The following is a 27500-nucleotide window of genomic DNA, read 5'->3' as shown; positions in this document are numbered from 1 at the left end:
ATGAGAGCTAACTAACCAGATCGCAAACAATGCAACAAAATTATAATTTCGGATTTGAAAAATACTCAATCAACAGCATTTCAGGAATCAATTATTGTTAAATTATTCTGCCATTTTAAATGTAGGATAAAAAATCAAATAAAAACATCCCAGTTTTTTCCATTGCCCTCATTGGCTTTCATGCATTTGAAACATACGGTCTATCTATGGTTTAAAACGAGAGCTTGTCCTAGGCGTTGGACTCGAGCTTGGTTAGCGACAGTTGTCCACCGAAGCACTGAGATTGGTTGTCCAAAATTCTGGGGCGGGCTTAGCGAAGGGTCAATTCAAGGTGCTTTATTGACATGAAAAACATTCTTTAAATATGCCTAAAAGTCTTCTCTCAGTCTAGAACTTAGTTCAAAGTGCAGGGAGTCCTTTAGAAACAGTCAAGCACACATCTACATAGTCCCGTACTGTACAGTAGACCTAACTTGAGTAAGTAGCTGCGTTACCTGCAGGTGGCGCTGTGTTGGCAGGGGTTGGACAGACACTGTTTAGGGGGCTCTCTGGAGCAAGACGGTTTCACCCCTACAGCCCTCTGAGCCTCAGCCAGACGACGGATGTCTTTACTCTGACCGTCCACAAACAGGTCTCTCACACAGCCCACATATCCATAGTTCAACAACGCTGTCCACACCTACAGGGGAAAGGAGAGACAGGTTACACACACACACACACACACACACACACACACACACACACACACACACACACACACACACACACACACACACACACACACACACACACACACACACACACACACACACACACACACACACACCCTGACCTTAACCCAAAAAACTAACCCTAATCCTAAACATAACCCTAGCTCCTAACCCTAAAACTAACCCTAGCTCCTAATCCTAACCCTTAACCTATCTCTAAACCCCCTAGACTAAACCCTAAACCCCCTAGAAATAGCATTTGACGTTGTGGGGACTAACAAAATGTCCCCAGTTGGTCAAATTTTTGTTAGTTTACTATTCTCGTAAGGACTTCGGGTCCCCACAAGAATAGTTAAACACGTCCACACACACACACGCACATAAACAAATGCACACACACACCTCAGTAGGAAAGATGAGTCCTTGGCGGTCCTCCGGTAATCCTCCCAGGTACAGGATATCATCCAGGTCTAGAATCTCACTGTCCCCTGGAGCGGTGTACGCTGTACGCTGTGAGTTCACTGAGATAGTACCTACACACACACACACACACACACACACACACACACACACACACACACACACACACACACACACACACACACACACACACACACACACACACACACACACACACACACACACACACACACACACACACACACATACAAGGTTAGGGTTAAGAGGGATCAATGATTAGGGTGCTCTGACACTGACTGTAAGTCGCTCAGAATGAGTCTGCTAAATGGCTCAAATGTGAATGTGAAAGGTTAAGTTACCTTTCCCACTGCCCACTTGCCAGGCCGTCATTATAAATAAGAATGGCTGTTAATGGGTTAAAGGTGAAATAAAATCAGATACCTGAGCGTCCGTCCCTCTGGAAGTCGACGTGGTACCACTCCCCATCATTGACCTTCCTGTCGATGGCCTTGGTCTTGGTGGTTCCTGAGCCCATGTCCAGCAGAAGATACAGGTGACCATCCAGCATCTCGATGGCAAAGAAATCCACCTGCAACAGAAACGGCAACAATAGAAAAAACAGCATCATATGAACATCAGCACCGACACCAGTATCAACATCAACACCGACATCAACAACAGTATAAACATCAACAACAGTATAAACATCAACAACAGTATAAACATCAACACCGACACCAGTATCAACATCAACACCAATATCAACATCAGCACCGACACCAGTATCAACATCAACACCAGTATCAACATCAACACCAACACCAGTATCAACATCAACACCAGTATCAACATCAACACCAGTATCAACATCAACACCAGTATCAACATCAACACCGACACCAGTATCAACATCAACACCAGTATAAACATCAACACCAGTATCAACATCAACACCAGTATAAACATCAACACCAGTATCAACATCAGCACCGACACCAGTATCAACATCAAAACCAGTATCAACATCAACACCAGTATCAACATCAACACCAGTATCAACATCAACACAGACACCAGTATCAACATCAACACCAGTATCAACATCAACACAGACACCAGTATCAACATCAACACCAGTATAAACATCAACACCAGTATAAACATCAACACCAGTATCAACATCAACACCAGTATCAACATCAACACCAGTATAAACATCAACACTGACACCAGTATCAACATCAACACCAGTATCAACATCAGCACCGACACCAGTATCAACATCAAAACCAGTATCAACATCAACACCAGTATCAACATCAACACCAGTATCAACATCAACACAGACACCAGTATCAACATCAACACCAGTATCAACATCAACACAGACACCAGTATCAACATCAACACCAGTATAAACATCAACACCAGTATCAACATCAACACCAGTATCAACATCAACACCAGTATAAACATCAACACTGACACCAGTATCAACATCAACACCAGTATCAACATCAGCACCGACACCAGTATCAACATCAACACCAGTATCAACATCAACACAGACACCAGTATCAACATCAACACCAGTATAAACATCAACACCAGTATCAACATCAACACCAGTATCAACATCAACACCAGTATAAAAACCAACACCAACACCAGTATAAACATCAACACCGACACCAGTATAAACACCAACAACAGTATAAACATCAACACCGACACCAGTATAAACACCAACAACAGTATAAACATCAACATCAACACCAGTATAAACATCAACACCAACACCAGTATAAAAACCAACACCAACATCAACACCAACAACAGTATAAACATCAACACCAACACCAGTATCAACACCAACACCAGTATAAACATCAACATCAGTATAAACATCAACATCAACACCAGTATCAACATCAACACCAACACCAGTATCAACACCAACACCAGTATAAACATCAACATCAACACCAGTATAAACACCAACACCAACACCAGTACAAACACCAACACCAGTACAAACAGCAACACCAGTAGAAACATCAACACCAGTATAGACATCAACACCAGTATCAACATCAACACCAACACCAGTATAAACACCAACACCAGTATAAACATCAACACCAGTACAAACATCAAAACCAACACAAGTATAAACATCAATACTAGTACAAACATCAACATCAACAACAGTATAAACATCGACACCAACACCAACATCAACACCAACACCAGTATAAACATCAACAACAGTATAAACATCAACACCAGTATAAACATCAACAACAACAACAGTATAAACATCAACACCAACAACAGTATAAACATCAACACCAGTATAAACATCAACACCAGTATAAACATCAACACCAACAACAGTATAAACATCAACATCAACACCAGTATAAACATCAACACCAGTATAAACACCAACACCAGTATAAACATCAACATCAACAACAGTATAAACATCGACACCAACACCAACATCAACACCAACACCAGTATAAACATCAACAACAGTATAAACACCAACACCAGTATAAACATCAACACCAACAACAGTATAAACATCAACATCAACACCAGTATAAACATCAACACCAGTATAAACACCAACACCAGTATAAACACCAACACCAACAACAGTATAAACATCAACACCAGTATAAACATCAACACCAACAACAGTATAAACATCAACACCAACAACAGTATAAACATCAACATCAACACCAGTATAAACATCAACACCAGTATAAACACCAACACCAGTATAAACACCAACACCAGTATAAACATCAACACCAACACCAGTATAAACATCAACGCCAACAACAGTATAAACATCAACGCCAACAACAGTATAAACATCAACGCCAACACCAGTATAAACATCAACACCAACAACAGTATAAACATCAACACCAGTATAAACACCAACAACAGTATAAACATTAACGCCAACAACAGTATAAACATCAACACCAGTATAAACATCAACACCAACAACAGTATAAACATCAACACCAACAACAGTATAAACATCAACATCAACACCAGTATAAACATCAACACCAGTATAAACATCAACACCAGTATAAACATCAACACCAACAACAGTATAAACATCAACACCAGTATAAACATCAACACCAACAACAGTATAAACATCAACATCAACACCAGTATAAACACCAACACCAACAACAGTATAAACATCAACACCAACAACAGTATAAACATCAACATCAACACCAGTATAAACATCAACACCAGTATAAACACCAACACCAGTATAAACATCAACACCAGTATAAACATCAACACCAACAACAGTATAAACATCAACATCAACACCAGTATAAACATCAACACCAGTATAAACATCAACACCAGTATAAACATCAACACCAACACCAGTATAAACACCAACACCAACAACAGTATAAACACCAACACCAGTATAAACATCAACACCAACACCAGTATAAACATCAACACCAGTATAAACATCAACAACAACACCAGTATAAACATCAACACCAGTATAAACACCAACACCAGTATAAACACCAACACCAACACCAACAACAGTATAAACATCAACACCAGTATAAACATCAACGCCAACAACAGTATAAACATCAACGCCAACAACAGTATAAACATCAACACCAACACCAGTATAAACATCAACACCAACAACAGTATAAACATCAACATCAACACCAGTATAAACATCAACATCAACATATCTCATATGTTACCTATTAATATCTCACATTGCCTATTTATACCTCACGTTGCCTATTTATATCTCATATGTTACCTATTAATATCTCACATTGCCTATTTATATCTCATATGTTGCCTATTTATATCTCACGTTGCCTATTTATATCTCATATGTTACCTATTAATATCTCACATTGCCTATTTATATCTCATATGTTGCCTATTTATATCTCATATGTTGCCTATTTATATCTCATATGTTACTTATTAATATCTCACATTGCCTATTTATATCTCACGTTGCCTATTTATATCTCACGTTGCCTATTTATATCTCACGTTGCCTATTTATATCTCACGTTGCCTATTTATATCTCACGTTGCCTATTTATATCTCACGTTGCCTATTTATATCTCATATGTTGCCTATTTATATCTCATATGTTGCCTATTTATATCTCACGTTGCCTATTTATATCTCATATGTTGCCTATTTATATCTCACGTTGCCTATTTATATCTCATATGTTGCCTATTTATATCTCACATTGCCTATTTATATCTCATATGTTGCCTATTTATATCTCATGTTGCCTATTTATATCTCACGTTGCCTATTTATATCTCATATGTTGCCTATTTATATCTCACGTTGCCTATTTATATCTCATATGTTGCCTATTTATATCTCACGTTGCCTATTTATATCTCATATGTTGCCTATTTATATCTCATATGTTGCCTATTTATATCTCATATGTTGCCTATTTCTTTCTCACGTTGCCTATTTATATCTCATATGTTGCCTATTTATATCTCATATGTTGCCTATTTATATCTCATATGTTGCCTATTTATATCTCACATTGCCTATTTATATCTCATATGTTGCCTATTTCTATCTCATACGTTGCCTATTTATATCTCATATGTTGCCTATTTATATCTCATATGTTGCCTATTTATATCTCATATGTTGCCTATTTATATCTCACATTGCCTATTTATATCTCATATGTTACCTATTAATATCTCACATTGCCTATTTATATCTCATATGTTGCCTATTTATATCTCAGGTTGCCTATTTATATCTCATATGTTGCCTATTTATATCTCACATGTTGCCTATTTATCTCATATGTTGCCTATTTATATCTCACATTGCCTATTTATATCTCATATGTTGCCTAATTATATCTCACGTTGCCTATTTATATCTCATATGTTGCCTATTTATATCTCATATGTTGCCTATTTATATCTCACGTTGCCTATTTATATCTCATATGTTGCCTATTTATACCTCACGTTGCCTATTTATATCTCAAATGTTGCCTATTTATATCTCACATTGCCTATTTATATCTCATATGTTGCCTAATTATATCTCACATTGCCTATTTATATCTCATATGTTGCCTATTTATATCTCACGTTGCCTATTTATATCTCATATGTTGCCTATTTATATCTCACGTTGCCTATTTATATCTCATATGTTGCCTATTTATATCTCACGTTGCCTATTTATATCTCACGTTGCCTATTTATATCTCACGTTGCCTATTTATATCTCACGTTGCCTATTTATACCTCATATGTTGCCTATTTATATCTCACATTGCCTATTTATACCTCACGTTGCCTATTTATATCTCATATGTTGTCTATTTATACCTCACGTTGCCTATTTATATCTCATATGTTGCCTATTTATACCTCACATTGCCTATTTATACCTCCCGTTGCCTATTTATATCTCACGTTGCCTATTTATACCTCACGTTGCCTATTTATACCTCACGTTGCCTATTTATACCTCACGTTGCCTATTTATACCTCACGTTGCCTATTTATACCTCACGTTGCCTATTTATATCTCACGTTGCCTATTTATATCTCACGTTGCCTATTTATATCTCACGTTGCCTATTTATATCTTACGTTGCCTATTTATATCTCACATTGCCTATTTATATCTCACATTGCCTGACTACAATATTTGATCATAATACAGTAATAAATATCCACTTGCCCATAGTAAGTCAGTAGGGCTAGCTGGCTAGCTTACTGCGGTTAGTTAGCCAAAGAGCCACTAATATTCGTTAGCTAGCTAGCTACATACAAAGAGTTGACATCTACCTTGCATAAAATTAGTTTTAGGTCATTTTTTCCCGTTAAACTATCTGGTTAGGTACATTATTACGATTCACATATAGATAGCTGATAGGTATGAAGTAAAACGTTTGCTTTGTGTACATCTTGTTTGGTCTCTATTGTTGTCATTGTCCTGGTTGGAAGAAGGTTCAGTAAATGGGGAGGTGCAGCGTGAGGTAATACAGTAGGGGGAGTCCTTCTCAAATAGAAAGTTTTATATGTTCTCCACACTCTCGTCCTCATAAGAACATAATCAAGAGAACATCCTTGGAGAATGCACTCGGCGCATGAGATTGTGAAGCACGGTAGTACGCATATTGAGAAACATCCAATGTGTGCTTGGTCAGCGTGTGTCTCCTTACCTTTAGGGTGGGGGGTGTGCGGGGGTCCTTGCGTTGCTGTTGCCGTGGTTTCCCGTGGCTGAAGAGCATCAGTCCGTTGGGTTCTGTCGTTCTAAAGTCAAAGGAGATTGACCCCGCCTTCTTGGCGCTCCACTTGCTCAATGCCACGAACGACTCTGGGGTGTCAAAGGTCACGGGATCGAGGGTCGCCACGCTCTCGCACTTAAACGCCACTATACCGCTCACCTGATGGATGGGAAAGTTTGTTAATTTAGTTTGTTCCTCTCAATTATTTATTCTTTATTTAGTATGTTACTTATTTTCTTCCGGCCCCAAATCAAATGTTAAAAATGCCACACATTAAATTGAAACAATAAAATAGAGTGAAAAACTGAGTAATAGGGCTGTGTTGCAATGGACTACTTAAGGGTTAGGATGTGATTTGAGAACAGCCAATAAGACCAGCCAATAAGAAACTATGGTGTATATTACCTTCATCTTAGCATCTCCCTGCTTAGCCAGCCGAGACAGCTCCAACCGTACATCATTGTTCTTATACACCACCTAGAGGTCAGGGTTGAGGGGTCAGAGCAGGGGTGAGGGAAATTAAGGTTGAGAGGAAGAGTGCAAATGAATAGTCTTGTATCTCCTCTCTCCTTGTCTCCTCTCCTTCAGTCACAGAAGAAAGCAAAGCCTCAGTTATCACTGTCATGTTGCTTCCACCAAACCTGTGTTTCAATACCAGTCTAGATGAAGGAGAGGAGATGAGGAGGGGAAATGAGGTGAGGAGAGGACATGAGGAGAGGACAAGAGGAGAGGAAGAACTAATGAGATGCAGCCTTTTATGTGTGTATGTGTGTGTGTGTGTGAGTGTGCATAAGTTTGTGTGTTGGTGCGCATGAAATATTGTACAGGGCTGATGATCAGTCATGCGAGTGTGTTCCGTCTTACATCTTAATTATTTCCTATGGATTAGCATACGATCACATTAGATATGTAAATGACAGCAGCATGCCTACAACACCATCAGTCCCAATCAACCGCACGTACACGCGCGAATGAATGCACGCACGCACGCACACACTACTAATGATATCACCGTTGGCAAATCATCTGTCTGTTTGTTTGTGTGTGTGTGTGTGTGTGTGCGTGTGCGTGTGTGTGCCGTTGGCGCATTTGGAGCAGAGCGGATGGATAGAGGGTCTCGGTGGCAGAGCCAATTAGCATGTTAGTGCTTAGCGCTGCGTCTGCTCCCTCAGCAACACTCATCACTGATTCTCTCAGATTCTGAAGACTGCAGAGGGAGAGTGGGTGTGTGTGCCACTGCCAAATGTGTGTGTGTGTATCTCTGTGTCTTATTACCGTATATACTGTATAAGATGTGTGTATCTCTCTGTGTCTTATTACCGTATATACTGTATAACATTTTTGTGTATCTCTCTGTGTCGTATTACCGTATATACTGTATAAGATGTGTGTATCTCTCTGTGTCTTATTACCGTATATACTGTATAAGATGTGTGTATCTCTCTGTGTACATTATTACTGTATTTACTGTATGAGATGTGTGTGTATCTCTGTGTCCTATTACAGTATATACTGTATAAGATGTGTGTGCATCTCTGTGTCTTATTACAGTATATACTGTATAAGATGTGTGTATCTCTCTGTATGTTATTACCGTATTTACTGTATGAGATGTGTGTGTATCTGTGTACATTATTACCGTATTTACTGTATGAGATGTGTGTGTATCTGTGTAGATTATTAGCGTAAATACTGTATGAGATGTGTGTGTCTCTGTGTAGATTATTAGTGTAAATACTGTATGAGATGTGTGTGTCTCTGTGTAGATTATTAGAGTAAATACTGTATGAGATGTGTGTGTCTCTGTGTAGATTATTACCGTATTTACTGTATGAGATGTGTGTATCTGTGTACATTATTACCATATATACTGTATGAGATGTGTGTATCTGTGTACATTATTACCATATATACTGTATGAGATGTGTGTATCTCTCTGTGTACATTATTACCGTATATACTGTATGAGATGTGTGTGCATCTCCCTGTGTACATTATTACCATATATACTTTATGAGATGTGTGTATCTGTGTACATTATTACCATATATACTGTATGAGATGTGTGTATCTCTCTGTGTACATTATTACCGTATATACTGTATGAGATGTGTGTGTATCTGTGTAGATTATTAGCGTAAATACTGTATGAGATGTGTGTATATCTGTGTACGTTATTAACATATATACTTTATGAGATGTGTGTATCTCTCTGTGTACATTATTGACATATATACTGTATGAGATGTGTGTGCATCTCCCTGTGTACATTATTACCATATATACTTTATGAGATGTGTGTATCTGTGTACATTATTACCATATATACTGTATGAGATGTGTGTATCTCTCTGTGTACATTATTACCGTATATACTGTATGAGATGTGTGTGTATCTGTGTAGATTATTAGCGTAAATACTGTATGAGATGTGTGTATATCTGTGTACGTTATTAACATATATACTGTATGAGATGTGTGTGTCTGTGTACATTATTAACATATATACTGTATGAGATGTGTGTGCATCTCTCTGTGTACATTATTACCGTATATACTGTATGAGATGTGTGTGCATCTCCCTGTGTACATTATTAACATATATACTATATGAGATGTGTGTATCTCTGTGTAGATTATTACCGTATTTACTGTATGAGATGTGTGTATCTCTGTGTAGATTATTACCGTATTTACTGTATGAGATGTGTGTGTCTGTGTACATTATTAACATATATACTGTATGAGATGTGTGTATCTCTGTGTAGATTATTACCGTATTTACTGTATGAGATGTGTGTATCTCTGTGTAGATTATTACCGTATTTACTGTATGAGATGTGTGTGTCTGTGTACATTATTACCGTATATACTGTATGAGATGTGTGTGCATCTCCCTGTGTACATTATTAACATATATACTGTATGAGATGTGTGTCTGTGTACATTATTACCATATATACTGTATGAGATGTGTGTGTCTGTGTACATTATTAACATATATACTGTATGAGATGTGTGCATCTCCCTGTGTACATTATTAACATATATACTGTATGAGATGTGTGTGTCTGTGTACATTATTACCATATATACTGTATGAGATGTGTGTATCTCTGTGTAGATTATTACCGTATTTACTGTATGAGATGTGTGTATCTCTGTGTAGATTATTACCGTATTTACTGTATGAGATGTGTGTGTCTGTGTACATTATTACCGTATATACTGTATGAGATGTGTGTGCATCTCCCTGTGTACATTATTAACATATATACTGTATGAGATGTGTGTGTCTGTGTACATTATTACCATATATACTGTATGAGATGTGTGTGTCTGTGTACATTATTAACATATATACTGTATGAGATGTGTGTGCATCTCCCTGTGTACATTATTAACATATATACTGTATGAGATGTGTGTGTCTGTGTACATTATTACCATATATACTGTATGAGATGTGTGTATCTCTGTGTAGATTATTACCGTATTTACTGTATGAGATGTGTGTATCTCTGTGTAGATTATTACCGTATTTACTGTATGAGATGTGTGTGTCTGTGTACATTATTACCGTATATACTGTATGAGATGTGTGTGCATCTCCCTGTGTACATTATTAACATATATACTGTATGAGATGTGTGTGTCTGTGTACATTATTACCATATATACTGTATGAGATGTGTGTGTCTGTGTACATTATTAACATATATACTGTATGAGATGTGTGTGCATCTCCCTGTGTACATTATTACCGTATATACTGTATGAGATGTGTGTGCATCTCCCTGTGTACATTATTAACATATATACTTTATGAGATGTGTGTATCTGTGTACATTATTAACATATATACTTTATGAGATGTGTGTATCTGTGTACATTATTAACATATATACTTTATGAGATGTGTGTATCTGTGTACATTATTAACATATATACTGTATGAGATGTGTGTATCTGTGTACATTATTACCGTATATACTTTATGAGATGTGTGTATCTGTGTACATTATTACCGTATATACTGTATGAGATGTGTGTGTCTGTGTACATTATTAACATATATACTGTATGAGATGTGTGTATCTCTCTGTGTACATTATTAACATATATACTGTATGAGATGTGTGTGTCTGTGTACATTATTAACATATATACTTTATGAGATGTGTGTATCTGTGTACATTATTACCGTATATACTGTATGAGATGTGTGTGTCTGTGTACATTATTAACATATATACTGTATGAGATGTGTGTATCTCTCTGTGTACATTATTAACATATATACTGTATGAGATGTGTGTGTCTGTGTACATTATTAACATATATACTGTATGAGATGTGTGTGTCTGTGTACATTATTAACATATATACTGTATGAGATGTGTGTGCATCTCCCTGTGTACATTATTAACATATATACTTTATGAGATGTGTGTATCTGTGTACATTATTACCATATATACTGTATGAGATGTGTGTGCATCTCCCTGTGTACATTATTACCGTATATACTGTATGAGATGTGTGTATCTCTCTGTGTACATTATTACCGTATATACTGTATGAGATGTGTGTGTCTGTGTACATTATTAACATATATACTGTATGAGATGTGTGTGTCTGTGTACATTATTAACATATATACTGTATGAGATGTGTGTGTCTGTGTACATTATTACCATATATACTGTATGAGATGTGTGTGTCTGTGTACATTATTAACATATATACTGTATGAGATGTGTGTATCTCTCTGTGTACATTATTAACATATATACTTTATGAGATGTGTGTATCTGTGTACATTATTACCATATATACTGTATGAGATGTGTGTGTCTGTGTACATTATTAACATATATACTGTATGAGATGTGTGTATCTCTCTGTGTACATTATTAACATATATACTGTATGAGATGTGTGTGTCTGTGTACATTATTACCATATATACTGTATGAGATGTGTGTGTCTGTGTACATTATTACCATATATACTGTATGAGATGTGTGTGTCTGTGTACATTATTACCGTATATACTGTATGAGATGTGTGTGCATCTCCCTGTGTACATTATTAACATATATACTGTATGAGATGTGTGTGTCTGTGTACATTATTAACATATATACTTTATGAGATGTGTGTATCTGTGTACATTATTACCGTATATACTGTATGAGATGTGTGTGTATCTGTGCACAATATTACCGTGTATACTGTATGAGATCATGAACCTGTGGATAAACCTGTAGGCCTAGCTTTGTATGAGACTGTGATATGCGCATATGTAGATGTGTGAATGCATGTGTGTATAATGTATAGATGAGTACGAGTGGGTTAGTGTGTGTGTGTGTACACCCCACCTCTTTAAGGCAGCCCATAAAGTTGTTGCTAACAGGAGATCCAGGGAGGTCAGCAGTACTGGGACTTCCACCCACGTAGAAGAAATCGTCTGAGCCCAACATGGTGTAGTCTTCCTGGGTGTAGCCCGTAGTGGTCAAGATGCCGTCCACGGAGATGGTCACCTATGCAACAAAGCACAGGGAAAGGGCACGCTATACTCACACCAAACGCAGCGCAACGCGCTATCCTGCCAAATTAGTCTGCGCCCTTACTGACTTGGTAGGTTTCTGGGGAGGTGGTCTGGTCTTGGCTGTGGTTGGTTGGTCAGTTGATTGGATTGATTGGTCAGTTGTATTGAACTGGTCTGTGATTTGATTGGTCTAGCTGTGTTAGGTCTGTGTTCTGATTGGTCTATCTGATGTTTGGTTTGTGTGATTTTTCTGTGTTTTTCTGTTCTTTTTTATTTGTCTAGCGTGTTTGGACCTGTTTCCTGTCTGTGTGATGAGGTGGTTTGGGCTTGTTAGAGTCTAACGGAACCAACTCTGTTCTCAGGGCAGCAGATCTGTCCTGCAGGCAGAACAAATACAAATCTGAGTCCAAGTCTGTGTCCTTTTTACTCAAGTTCGAGTCGAGTCACGAGTCCCTTGATTGGGCTAAAAAGGCTGCAGTCCAAAAATCTTTCAAGATAAGTTCCTAATTTAAAATATCTAGCTAATACTGAAGCTACCTCAAATGTCCTGTTGAACCACCTGGTACTCTACCCTGTACTGTAGAGACTGCTGCCCTACTGTATGTACATAGTCATTGAACTTTAATAATGTTTACATACTGTTCCACCCACTTTACACAGGGCCTTCAGAAAGTATTCATACCCCTTGATTTAGTACACATTTTGTTCTTTTACAGCCTGAATTCAAAATGGATTAAATAGATTTTTTTTTCTCTCAAACAGGTTTTCAGAAATGTTGTCACATTTAAAAAAAAAAATGAAATACATAACTATTCACATCCTTGACTTAATACTTTGTAGAAGCACCTTTGGCGGCGATTACAGCTTTGAGTCGTCTTGGGCATGTCTGTATCAGCTTTAAGTCGTCTTGGGCATGTCTGTATCAGCTCTGAGCCATCTTGGGCATGTCTGTATCAGCTCTGAGTCGTCTTGGGCATGTCTGTATCAGCTCTGAGCCGTCTTGGGCATGTCTGTATCAGCTTTGAGTCATCTTGGGCATGTCTGTATCAGCTTTGAGTCGTCTTGGGCATGTCTGTATCAGCTCTGAGTCGTCTTGGGCATGTCTGTATCAGCTCTGAGTCGTCTTGGGCATGTCTGTATCAGCTCTGAGTCGTCTTGGGCATGTCTGTATCAGCTCCGAGTCGTCTTGGGCATGTCTGTATCAGCTCCGAGTCGTCTTGGGCATGTCTGTATCAGCTCTGAGTCGTCTTGGGCATGTCTGTATCAGCTTTGAGTCGTCTTGGGCATGTCTGTATCAGCTTTGAGTCGTCTTGGGCATGTCTGTATCAGCTTTGAGTCGTCTTGGGCATGTCTGTATCAGCTTTGAGTCGTCTTGGGCATGTCTGTATCAGCTCTGAGTCGTCTTGGGCATGTCTGTATCAGCTCTAAGTCGTCTTGGGCATGTCTGTATCAGCTTTGAGTCGTCTTGGGCATGTCTTTATCAGCTCCGAGTCGTCTTGGGCATGTCTGTATCAGCTCCGAGTCGTCTTGGGCATGTCTGTATCAGCTTTGAGTCATCTTGGGCATGTCTGTATCAGCTCTGAGTCGTCTTGGGCATGTCTGTATCAGCTTTGAGTCGTCTTGGGCATGTCTGTATCAGCTTTGAGTCGTCTTGGGCATGTCTGTATCAGCTTTGAGTCGTCTTGGGCATGTCTGTATCAGCTCCGAGCCGTCTTGGGCATGTCTGTATCAGCTCCGAGTCGTCTTGGGCATGTCTGTATCAGCTCCGAGTCGTCTTGGGCATGTCTGTATCAGCTCCGAGTCGTCTTGGGCATGTCTGTATCAGCTTTGAGTCGTCTTGGGCATGTCTGTATCAGCTTTGAGTCGTCTTGGGCATGTCTGTATCAGCTTTGAGTCGTCTTGGGCATGTCTGTATCAGCTTTGAGTCGTCTTGGGCATGTCTGTATCAGCTCTGAGTCGTCTTGGGCATGTCTGTATCAGCTCTGAGTCGTCTTGGGCATGTCTGTATCAGCTCTAAGTCGTCTTGGGCATGTCTGTATCAGCTTTGAGTCGTCTTGGGCATGTCTGTATCAGCTCCGAGTCGTCTTGGGCATTTCTGTATCAGCTCTGAGTCGTCTTGGGCATGTCTGTATCAGCTTTGAGTCGTCTTGGGCATGTCTGTATCAGCTCCGAGTCGTCTTGGGCATGTCTGTATCAGCTCCGAGTCGTCTTGGGCATGTCTGTATCAGCTCCGAGTCGTCTTGGGCATGTCTGTATCAGCTCCGAGTCGTCTTGGGCATGTCTGTATCAGCTCCGAGTCGTCTTGGGCATGTCTGTATCAGCTCCGAGTCGTCTTGGGCATGTCTGTATCAGCTCCGAGTCGTCTTGGGCATGTCTGTATCAGCTCCGAGTCGTCTTGGGCATGTCTGTATCAGCTCCGAGTCGTCTTGGGCATGTCTGTATCAGCTCCGAGTCGTCTTGGGCATGTCTGTATCAGCTCCGAGTCGTCTTGGGCATGTCTGTATCAGCTCCGAGTCGTCTTGGGCATGTCTGTATCAGCTCCGAGTCGTCTTGGGCATGTCTGTATCAGCTCTGAGTCGTCTTGGGCATGTCTGTATCAGCTCTGAGTCGTCTTGGGCATGTCTGTATCAGCTCTGAGTCGTCTTGGGCATGTCTGTATCAGCTCTGAGTCGTCTTGGGCATGTCTGTATCAGCTCTGAGTCGTCTTGGGCATGTCTGTATCAGCTCTGAGTCGTCTTGGGCATGTCTGTATCAGCTCTGAGTCGTCTTGGGCATGTCTGTATCAGCTCTGAGTCGTCTTGGGCATGTCTGTATCAGCTCTGAGTCGTCTTGGGCATGTCTGTATCAGCTCTGAGTCGACTTGGGCATGTCTGTATCAGCTCTGAGTCGACTTGGGCATGTCTGTATCAGCTCTGAGTCGTCTTGGGCATGTCTGTATCAGCTCTGAGTCGTCTTGGGCATGTCTGTATCAGCTCTGAGTCGTCTTGGGCATGTCTGTATCAGCTCTGAGTCGTCTTGGGCATGTCTGTATCAGCTCTGAGTCGTCTTGGGCATGTCTGTATCAGCTCTGAGTCGTCTTGGGCATGTCTGTATCAGCTTTGGATTTGGCGATTTTCTCCCATTCTTTGGCGGTCAATTTTCAAGTCTTTCCACAGATTTTCAATGTGTAATAAGTCAAGGGCTATAAATACATTCTCGAAGGCACTGTATGTATATACTGTATTCTAGTCATGGCTCATCCTATATAACTACTGCTGTACACACCTTTTATTTTAATGTACTGTCTATAATGTACAATATATATACATATATATTTATATTCCGGACTCTGACATTGCTCGTTCTGATACTTCTTAATTTATTTTTTTGTTTAAAACTTTTCTGGATGATGTGTGTATAGTTTATTTGTATATTTTGTATTATTATTGCTAGGTACTACTGCACTGTTGGAGCTAGAAACACATGCCATGAGAACAACCAAAGGAATAACATTGGTTCTATAAAACGCAAACAAGCTTGATGTTGACTAGTTCATTAGCAACAATGGCTAACCCACCGAGTAGATTACAGTAGCATGTGTAGTCAGCTCAGGTTGTAGCTAGCTTTAGTATCAGTAGCTAACGAGGATGACCCTGGCAATAGAGCATTAGCATAAGTACCTAACCTAGATGCCCATGGCAATAGAGCATTAGCATAAGTACCTAACCTAGATGACCCTGGCAATAGAGCATTAGCATAAGTACCTAACCTAGATGACCCTGGCTATAGAGCATTAGCATAAGTACCTAACCTAGATGACCCTGGCTATAGAGCATTAGCATAAGTACCTAACCTAGATGACCCTGGCTATATAGCATTAACATAAGTACCTAACCTAGATGACCCTGGCAATAGAGCATTAGTATAAGTACCTAACCTAGATGACCCTGGCAATAGAGCATTAGCATAAGTACCTAACCTAGATGACCCTGGCAATAGAGCATTAGCATAAGTACCTAACCTAGATGACCCTGGCAATAGAGCATTAGCATAAGTACCTAACCTAGATGACCCTGGCAATAGAGCATTAGCATAAGTACCTAACCTAGATGACACTGGCTATAAAGCATTAGCATAAGTACCTAACCTAGATGACCCTGGCTATATAGCATTAGCATAAGTAGCTATCCAGGATTACCCTGGCTATATTGCATTAGCATAAGAAGCTAACCAGGATTACCCTGGCTATATTGCATTAGCATAAGTAGCGAATCAGGTTATTCAGGCATATGTTGAGGCTCAGCAGCCACAATCTGTTAGTGTATTAGATATTAGTTAATATTCTGATAGTAAATGGTGTTAGTGCTGTTAGTAGTGTTGAGTTTAGTGATAAACATGATGCTAGTAGTGATGATAGTGTTGAGGGTTGGAGTGTGTGAGGGGTAGGGGTTGTGGGTTAGAGTGTGTGTGGGGAGTTAGTCAGATTAGCAGGTCTGAATGATGTGACACACACACTGACACACACACACTGACACACACCGTGTTAAATGGGTTAGTCATTCCACACACATGCAGCCGCCTCTCGCTGCATGCAGTCAACAGCAAGAGGAAGATAAACAAACAACAACAGAAGAGCCTGGGCTCAGCAGCAGGATGGACAGCATGCAGAGGAGGAATGGAGAAAATTAAAAAGGGGGAGGGAGGGAGGTTGGCCTCTGTCTCTGTGTTAAATGGACAAATCAGAGAGGCAGGACCTGAAGTTGCACCATGCAGGGGGAGCGGCCAATCGCGTGCAGCTGAGGAAAGAGACAAATCAGGACACGCCTACATGTCAACAATGGGGAGATGGAGTGAACGTCGGAAAAAGGTCAAAGGAAAGGTAGAAAAAATAGCGGGGCTAGGAGGAGGGGAGTGTTAAGCCGAGAGTACCAACCGCCACCATCCTGTTCTAGTATAGTTTTAGTTGTTCTACGGCTCAGAAAATAACACAGTAACCGAAACTGGGAAAGGATTAGAGTTATATCTACCAAACAATGGAGTTTGTTTACCATAGCGTGTCCAATGCCTGAGTGCTTTGTGGAGAGGGGGAGGAAGGAGAGCAACAAGTGTGAACAGAACGACATCCGTAAAGGACAAAGAAAAGGTAGAAGGCCAGTGGAGGTTAGAGAGGAGTGGAGAAGGCAACAGGTTAGTAGTATGACACATTCCATGGATGGAGGTTAGTTAGTATTACTAGCAGGTTAGTAAGTACAGTTAGTAGTTAGTGGTTGGTACACACAGGCAAACAGCAGAAGACTACAGTTAGCAGAAGAATAGTGCCCCCAGCCCTGACGCTAATATACACACACACACACACACACACACACACACACACACACACACACACACACACACACACACACACACACACACACACACACACACACACACACACACACACACACACACACACACACACACAGTGAGTTTAAGACAAATACACCCTCTTTCTCTCTTTCTCACTCATGCACACACCCTCTCTTTGCCTTTCTTTCCCTCATTCACCCTCTTTATCTCTTTCCCATTCTCTCTCTAACCCCCTCTCTCTATAACCCCCTCTCCTTATAAACCCTCTCTCTATAACCCCTCTCTCTATAACCCCCCTCTCTATAACCCCCCTCTTTCTATAACCCCTCCTCTTTCTATACCTTCCCTCTCTATAACCCCCCCTCTTTCTATAACCCCCCTCTTTCTATAACCCCTCCTCTTTCTATACCCTCCCTCTCTATACCCCCCTCTCTATAACCCCCCTCTTTCTATAACCCCTCCTCTTTCTATACCCTCCCTCTCTATAACCCCCCTCTTTCTATAACCCCCCCTCTTTCTATACCCTCCCTCTCTATAACCCCCCTCTCTATAATCCCCTCTTTCTATAACCCCCCCTCTCTATAATCTCCCCTCTTTCTATACCCTCCCTCTCTATAAACCCCTCTTTCTATAACCCCCCCCCCTCTCTATAACCCCCTCTTTCTATAACCCCCTCTCTATAACCCCTCTTTCTATAACCCCCTATTTCTATACCCTCCCTCTCTATAACCCCCTCTCTATAACCCCTCTTTCTATAACCCCCTCTCTATAATCTTCCCTCTTTCTATACCCTCCTCTCTATAACCCCCTCTCTTTCTATACCCTCCCTCTCTATAACCCCCTCTTTCTATAACCCCCCCTCTCTATAATCTCCTCTTTCTATAACCCCCCCTCTCTATAACCCCTTTCTCTATACCCTCCCTCTCTATAACCCCCCGTCTCTGTAACCCCTCTCTTTCTATACCCTCCCTCTCTATAACCCCTCTTTCTATAACCCCCTCTCTATAAACCCCCTCTCTATACCCTCCCCCTCTATATAACCCCCTCTTTCTATACCCTCCCTCTCTATAACCCCCCCTCTTTCTATAACCCCCTCTCTATAACCCCCTTTTCATCTCGCCCCTCCCCTGCCGTTGCCAGGTTACCTGTCTCAGGTTGCGTGTGACCTTGACATCGTGCCAGGAGTTATCGTTAAACTTCCCATTAACCGGCTCTACCAGGGCCTCGAAGGCCCCGGAGCCCAGGTTGATGACCAGTGACACGGCTCCGTTCTTTAAGGCCAGGTTGACGTAGTCGGCTGATTTGCCCGTGTGGAGCATTAGACCGTTCCTCTGCAGGGTCTTAAAGCTCAGGGTGATCTCATCACTAGAGGACTGGATGGGGCTGGGAGACAGGTCATAGCAGAAATACTCTGACCCCTTAAAGGTTGCTACGTCGTCCTCACGGGCTGGAGGGGGAGGGAGGGAGGTTGGATGGAAGGATGGAGGGATGGGTCGACAAGTGGGGAGAAAGAGAAACAGAGACCAGTCAATGTTGTTAATGTTTTATAATATTTATAATATGACATAATGTTAAATGTGTAAACAGCAATGTTGATGACACATGGAAACCTAATAACCTGAGATATGTTCCTATCTTACTCTTTGTTTGCTCATCTAGTAATCTGATATGAGTTGGATGGATCATTCATGAGTGGGTTGACATTCAACCATCAGGATATGTTGTGATGCTTCGCTTTTTGATGCATTCAACAGTCATTATAAAATCTGTCATCTTGTTTAGAGAGTTTAGAATGGTGTGTGTGTGTGAGAGAGAGTGTGTGTCTGTTCTTAAGTACCTATCAGCAACCAGCCATGCTATATAATTCAGCATAATATAATCAAATGTGCGCCAGTGTGTGTGCTATTGTGTGTGCCAGTGTGTGTGCCAGTGTGTGTGCCAATGTGTGTATGCCAGTGTGTGTGTGCCAGTGTGTATGCCAGTGTGTGTGCCAGTGTGTGTGTGCCAGTGTATGTGCCAGTGTGTATGCCAGTGTGTGTGCCATTATGTGTGCCAGTGTGTGTGCTATTGTGTGTGCCATTATGTGTGCCAGTGTGTGTGTGCCAGTGTGTGTGCCAGTGTGTGTGCCAGTGTGTGTGTGCCAGTGTGTGTGCCAGTGTGTGTGTGCCAGTGTGTGTGCCAGTGTGTGTGCCAGTGTGTGTGTGCCAGTGTGTGAATGTTAATAGAAAGGCATTTGCCAGAGTATGTGATCATGTGTGTGTATGTGTATGTGTGTGTGTGTGTCTGTGTGTGTCTGTGTGTGTGTGTCTGTGTGTGTGTGTCTGTGTGTGTGTCTGTGTGTGTGTGTCTGTGTGTGTGTATGTTCTGGGTGTAATTACCAGTAGTGTTACATGGGTAAAAACACTGAGGAAGCCAAGCCAAGCCGGTAAAAAAGCCCTATTACAACCTATGTTGTGATAATTGTGTTGTTTGCTCTGTAACCCATTTGTTCATACGGCACAATGGAATACAATAAGGCCAGGACAACAAAAAGACAACAGTCACACTGTGGCGGAATAAATTCAACTACACATAAGTTTGTTTTATCACAAAACATCTGTCCGGTGAAGTCCACTAAGAGAATATTGCATACAAACAGCTACGTGTACATGACATACAGGAAGTGCCTGTTTTCCACAGTTTACTGATCAACTACTGAACACAGGAACACTGCCTCTGCTATTCCAGCACCATTTCAACTTAAGCATTTAAACAGCAAATCAACAAGGCTGTATGTACGTTGCTTAAAACAGTGAAAACAAACGTACAGATACCAAAAACCATTTAGTCCAATCAATGTTGCTATATATAATGTGGCTGTCCATGGTACTGATTTCTGTGTGTCTGTGTGCGTGCGTGCATGTGCGTGTGTGTGCGTGTGCGTGTGTGTGTGTGCGCCTGTGTGTGCGTGTGTGTGTGTGCGTGCGCGTGTGTGTGTGTGTGTGTGTGTGCGTGCGCGTGTGTGCGTGTGTGTGTGTGTGCGTGCGTGTGTGTGCGTGCGTGCGCGTGTGTGTGTGCGTGCGTGCGTGCGTGTGTGTGTGTGTGCGTGTGTGTGTGTGTGTGTGTGTGTGTGTGTGTGTGTGTGTGTGTGTGTGTGTGTGCGTGCGTGCGTGTGTGTGTGTGTGCGTGTGTGTGTGTGCGTGTCTGTGTGCGTGCTGTGTGCGTGCGTGCGTGCGTGTGTGCGTGCGTGCGTGTGTGTGTGCGTGCGTGCGTGTGTGTTTGTGTGCGTGCGTGTGTGTGTGTTTGTGTGCGTGTGTGTGTGTGCGTGCGTGCGTGTGTGTTTGTGTGCGTGTGACATGTGCAAGTAAAACAAAAAATGCTTCAGCCTATTTGTAGTCTAGCTGAAGGCCAATGCCACACTCCTCTCTTTCATGTTGGCAAAATGGTCAGCTCTGTCTTAGTTTTTGTTGTCAAAGGCTACCTCGCTAAAATGCTTGCTAGCCTGACTTCCTCGCATAGGCAACAATGAACCAGCTAAGTTAGCCTGCTAGGCTACATATTGAACTTCAATCGTCTCAGGCCAGTAGCACGACATATTGATTTACGGTTAGATCAGAATTGAAAAATAGTTATGAAAACACAGAGAGACAAAAGATAATTTATTTGATTTCTTACATTTTTTTTTATTGGTCCAGTATTTGGTCAAACCGCCTGGCTTCCCTCTGCATCCACGAATACACGCCACTGGTAATTACCTCCCTCACAGCATGTGAGTGTGTGTACATTTTTGTGTATTTGTGTCAGGAAAGCTATTACCAACTCAGAGCCTACGGTGAGTCTTTACCGTGGAGAGGGAGAGCGAGAGGGAGAGTGTGGGCTGAGTGTGACAGGAACCAATTTCTTACAATGAAACACACACACCCATTCACCACCATTACATTGTAGATCTAATTTACATTCATACCATTAGATGTCAGCCAACCAGTCAATCAGTCGACCAGACAGCAGGACATCGGTGGGCCATTCTATCACATCACACACGGCAGCTGATGTAACGGCTCTTTCCTCTCCTCAGCCTCTCACATACTCATTTGACATTTCCATGGCAACCCCGTGCAATTAGGCTACAGCTGTGTGTGTGTGTGTGTGTGTGTGTGTGTGAGTGTCACAGGATGTTGGGGGCTCCTTAATTGGGGAGGATGGGCACGTGGTAATGACTGGAGCAGAATTATTGGAATGGTATCAAATACATCAACACATGGTTTCCATGCGTTTTAAACCATTCCATTTGCTCCGTTCCAGACATGATTATGAGACATCCTCCCCTCAGCAGCCTCCACTGGTGCATGTGTGTGCTTCTGTGAGAGAGAGTGATTGAGTGAACAGTACATTATCAGGGACAGCTGTACTAAATCAAAATGGAGGATAGAGAAACAGCAGGGTGACTACACTACCTGAGAGAGAAAGAAAGAGAGAGGGAGAAGCAGAGAGAGAGTGAGAGAGTGAGAGGAAGAGATGGAGAGAAGCAGAGAGAGAGAGAGAGAGAGGAAGAGAGAGAGAGAGAGAGAGAGAGAGAGAGGGAGAAGCAGAGAGAGAGAGAGAGAGAGAGAGAGGAAGCGAGGGAGAGATCAACCATTTCCAGGTCCAGGGACATTTAGTACTAGTTTGTGACGACCTACAGTAAATGCCAGAACTTGTCAAGAACCCGACATTCATAGCACACAGGGAGACCTGGAGGTGACAGGACCCCCTCTCCAATATGCCTCCGTAGACATAACTATGACAAAACAACCAACAAAAATGGGTCACAACTCTGTATATAGTCAATGGTAGGCTTTGAGGGGACTCCTACGGTAGGTACACCTATAGCACATCTCTTGACAGTAGTACTGTAGACTTCTTTATCATCGACCTCAGCCTAGAGTCTCTCAGAGCGTTCACAGTCAGTCCACTGACACCCCTATCAGATCACAGAAAAATCACATCTACTTGAACAGAGCAATACTCAACCATGAGGCATCAAAGCCTGATGGAGGGTAGTGTAGAAACCTACCACAAAAAAACGATTGACCAACAAATCCCTCCTAGAGAACTTCCTGGATATAATGTTCCCCTGCAAAAGTGAAGGTGTAAACAGCAGTAGGAAGCCTAAACACTGTAGTTGAACTATCAGCTAACATGTAACATTTAAATTCAAGCAGAAACCCCCCCAAAAAAATAACAACAATGAGAAATGGTTTGATGAAGAATGCAAAAACCTTTGAAAGAAATTGAGAATCCTATCCAACCAAAAACACAGAGAACCAGAAAACCTGAGCCTACGCCTTCACTGTGGTGAATCACTAAAACAATACAGAAATACACTGCGGAAAACAAAGGAACAGCGTGACAGAAAAGAACAGGTGACATCATAGCTTTCACCTGGATTCATCTGGTCAGTCTGTCTATAGCAGGTGTTCTTAATGTTTTGTACACTCAAACCTACACATCACACATACACCATGTGTAAATGCCAACACACGCCTACGCTAAGGCACTCACCTACACATACTGATGGATGTCCAGCTCTAGAATATATGATCATGTTATTATTAACCAAGTTACACTCTAAACCCTTAATATGTACACCCTAGTGCCTAACCCCTTACAACTGAAACCATTCAAATATACAGTACACACTAGCCTCTAACACTACTTAACACCTACAGTCTTGTCTGTCACCTACAGCTCTCTCTCTCGCTCTGACAATCTCTCTGACAATCTCTCCAGTTAGAGCCCAGTGTTTTGTCTTCAGCTGGATAAGATCAGTTTTATCCCAGGGCACACGTACGCACACAAAAAAGCCCTTAAAGCAAGTCATTAAGAAATGATGATAAAGTCGGAAACAGCTCCGGAATGGGCATCAATAACACAATGTATTTATAATAAATGATCTGACTACTTCAGCTGGCCCAGTTACAACTGAATTATGCTGCACCCCTTTGTGGATAAGGACTATTGGTTGGGCACTTGACCCTCGCTAATATTGTAAATAAAATAACATCTAAAAATATACAGTGCCTTTTAAAAGTATTCAGACCACTTGACTTGTTCCACATTTTGTTACATTACAGCCGTATTCTAAAATGGATTAAATAAAAAAAATCCTCAGCAATCTACACACAATACCCCATAATGATAAAGCGAAAACAGTTTAAAAATATATATATTTTTGCAAATGTATTAATCATAAAAAACAGAAATACTTTATATACATAAGTATTCAGACCCTTTGCTGTGAAACTCAGGGGCATCCTGTTTCCATTCATCATCTTTGAGATGTTTCTACAACTTGATTGGATTCCACCTGTGGTAAATTCAAAGGCACACACCAGTCTATATAAGGTCCCACAGTTGACAGTGCATGTCAGAGCAAAAACCAAGCCATGAGGTCGAAGGAATTGTCCATAGAGCTCCGAGACAGGATTGTGTCGAGGCACAGATCTGAGGAAGGGTACCAAAACATTTCTGCAGCTTTGCAGGTCTCCAAGAACACAGTGGCCTCCATCATTCTTAAATGGCCGAAGTTTGGAAACACCAAGACTCTTTCTAGATCTGGCTGCCTGGCCAAACTGAGCCATCGGGGGAGAAGGGCCTTGGTAAGGAAGGTGACCAAGAACCCAATGGTCACTCTGACAGAGCTCTAGAGTTAATATGTGGTGATGGATAACCTTCCAGAAGAACAACCATCTCTGCAGCACTCCACCAATCAGGCCTTTATTGTAGAGTAGCCAGGCAGAAGTCACTCCTCAGTAAAAAAAAGCATCACAGTCCGCTTGGAGTTTGCCAAAAGGCACCTAAAGACAATATTCTCTGGTCTGATGAAACAAAGATTAAACTCTTTGGCCTGAAGCAAACGGAGCAGAGTACAGAAAGATCCTTGATGAAAACCTTCTCCAGAGCACTCAGGACCTCTGACTGCGTTTGGTTTACCATCCAACAGGTCAACGACTCTAAGCACACAGCCAAGACAACGCAGGAGTGGCTTTGGGATAAGTCTCAGAATGTCCTTGAGTGGCCCAGCCAGAGCTCGAACTTGACCCCGATCAAACATCTCTGGAGAGAACAGAAAATAGCTGTGCAGCAACGCTCCCCATCCAACCTGACAGAGCTTGAGAGGATCTGCAGAGAAGAATGGGAGAAACTCCCCAAATACATATTTGCCAAGATTTTAGTGTCATACCCAAGAAGACTCGAGGCTGTAATCGCTGCCAAATGTGCTTCAACAAAGTACTGAGTAAAGGTTCTGAATACTTATGTAAATGTAATATTTTTGTTTTATATGTTTTTTTCCAAACATTTATAAAAAACAGTTTTTTGCTTTGTTATTATGGGGTATTGTGATGTCGTTAGGGGGTATTGTGATGTCGTTAGGGGGTATTGTGATGTCGTTAGGGGGTATTGTGATGTCGTTAGGGGGTATTGTGATGTCGTTAGGGTGTATTGTGATGTCGTTAGGGGGTATTGTGATGTCGTTAGGGGTATTGTGATGTCGTTAGGGGGTATTGTGATGTCGTTAGGGGTATTGTGATGTCGTTAGGGGGTATTGTGATGTCGTTAGGGGGTATTGTGATGTCGTTAGGGGGTATTGTGTGTAGATTGATCAGGAAAAAATACTATTATTTACAGTACCAGCCAAAAGTTTGGGCGCACCTACTCTTTCAGCAGTTGTTCTTTATTTTTACTATTTTCTACATAGAATAATAGTGAAGACATCAAAACTATGAAATAGTATGGAATCATGTAGTAACCCGTCTGGATTACTGCAACTCGCTGTTGGCTGGGCTCCCTGCCTGTGCCATTAAACCCCTACAACTCATCCAGAACGCCGCAGCCCGTCTGGTGTTCAACCATCCTAAGTTCTCTCACGTCACCCCGCTCCTCCGCTCTCTCCACTGGCTTCCAGTTGAAGCTCGCATCCGCTACAAGACCATGGTGCTTGCCTACGGAGCTGTGAGGGGAACGGCACCTCAGTACCTCCAGGCTCTGATCAGGCCCTACACCCAAACAAGGGCACTGCGTTCATCCACCTCTGGCCTGCTCGCCTCCCTACCACTGAGGAAGTACAGTTCCCGCTCAGCCCAGTCAAAACTGTTCGCTGCTCTGGCTCCCCAATGGTGGAACACACTCCCTCACGACGCCAGGACTGCGGAGTCAATCACCACCTTCCGGAGACACCTGAAACCCCACCTCTTTAAGGAATACCTAGGATAGGATAAAGTAATCCTTCTCACCCCCCTTAAAAGATTTAGATGCACTATTGTAAAGTGGCTGTTCCACTGGATGTCATAAGGTGAATGCACCAATTTGTAAGTCGCTCTGGATAAGAGCGTCTGCTGAATGACTTAAATGTAAATGTAACCAAAAAGGTGTATGTGTGTCTGTGTGTCTGGTTTCTGAAATAGAGCTTGTCCTCTCTGTAACACACATACACACACACACACACACACGTCAGAATAAGTTTGACTGGAGTAGGACTGGCACTTTGGAGATAGACCCAACACATCTAAGGACTTAACATATCTCTCTCTCCACTCACTCTTTATCTCCCCCTCCCCTATCTCACATCCACAGACAATCACCCCCCTCCGCTTCTTCAGAGAAACTCATTTCAGATAGTCAGCTCCAGAAAGCCTCTTTATTTTGAGATGACGGCTACGTCAGCTCCCTCTGACTGCCATTACATTTCTGCATGCATGCACACACACACACACACACACACACACACACACACACACACACACACACACACACACACACACACACACACACACACACACACACACACACACACACACACACACACGCACACACGCACGCACGCACGCACGCACAAGCACACGCACACGCACACGCACACGCACACGCACACACACCTCACATACATGTACAGTACACACTTTTTGGTTCCAGGTAGAGCTATTTTGGTTTCCATGTAGAAAACCCTGGGGAAAGGGTTCTACAAGGAACCCAATAGGGTTCTACCTGGAACCAAAAGGTTCTAGATAGCACCTTTTCTTCTAAGTGTGTAGCTACATGAACAAAGACACATTCCAATTTAGAACACATACAGTATTTTAAATTATTTCAGTTTGTAGCCAAGCAGAAAAGCTCACAGTCATACATTCA

The 27500-nt window shown here is 41.7% G+C and overlaps 1 protein-coding gene across 22 annotated transcripts in view; it reads right to left on the bottom strand.

The window, feature by feature from the left end:
* Window positions 1-27500, bottom strand: part of LOC118363428 (neurexin-1a-like) — a 99764-nt gene that overhangs the window by 39726 nt on the left and 32538 nt on the right. For 14 of the 22 annotated variants that reach the window (XM_052491919.1, XM_052491930.1, XM_052491940.1 and 11 more), the window contains 8 exons: window positions 19499-19800; window positions 18056-18079; window positions 12859-13020; window positions 7880-7951; window positions 7409-7633; window positions 1572-1719; window positions 1113-1243; window positions 495-679 (listed from right to left, as the gene is read on the bottom strand). In XM_052491919.1, coding sequence (XP_052347879.1) covers window positions 495-679; window positions 1113-1243; window positions 1572-1719; window positions 7409-7633; window positions 7880-7951; window positions 12859-13020; window positions 18056-18079; window positions 19499-19800 — 1249 coding nt within the window. The remainder of the gene's footprint in view (window positions 1-494; window positions 680-1112; window positions 1244-1571; window positions 1720-7408; window positions 7634-7879; window positions 7952-12858; window positions 13021-18055; window positions 18080-19498; window positions 19801-27500) is intronic. The other 8 variants (XM_052491971.1, XM_052491993.1, XM_052492054.1 and 5 more) reach the window with 1 other exon arrangement.

Source organism: Oncorhynchus keta, chromosome 3 (assembly GCF_023373465.1).
Source record: "Oncorhynchus keta strain PuntledgeMale-10-30-2019 chromosome 3, Oket_V2, whole genome shotgun sequence".
Lineage (NCBI taxonomy): Eukaryota > Metazoa > Chordata > Actinopteri > Salmoniformes > Salmonidae > Oncorhynchus > Oncorhynchus keta.
The sequence above is the reverse complement of the archived record's forward strand: the minus strand, read 5'-3'. Positions and strand labels throughout refer to the sequence as shown.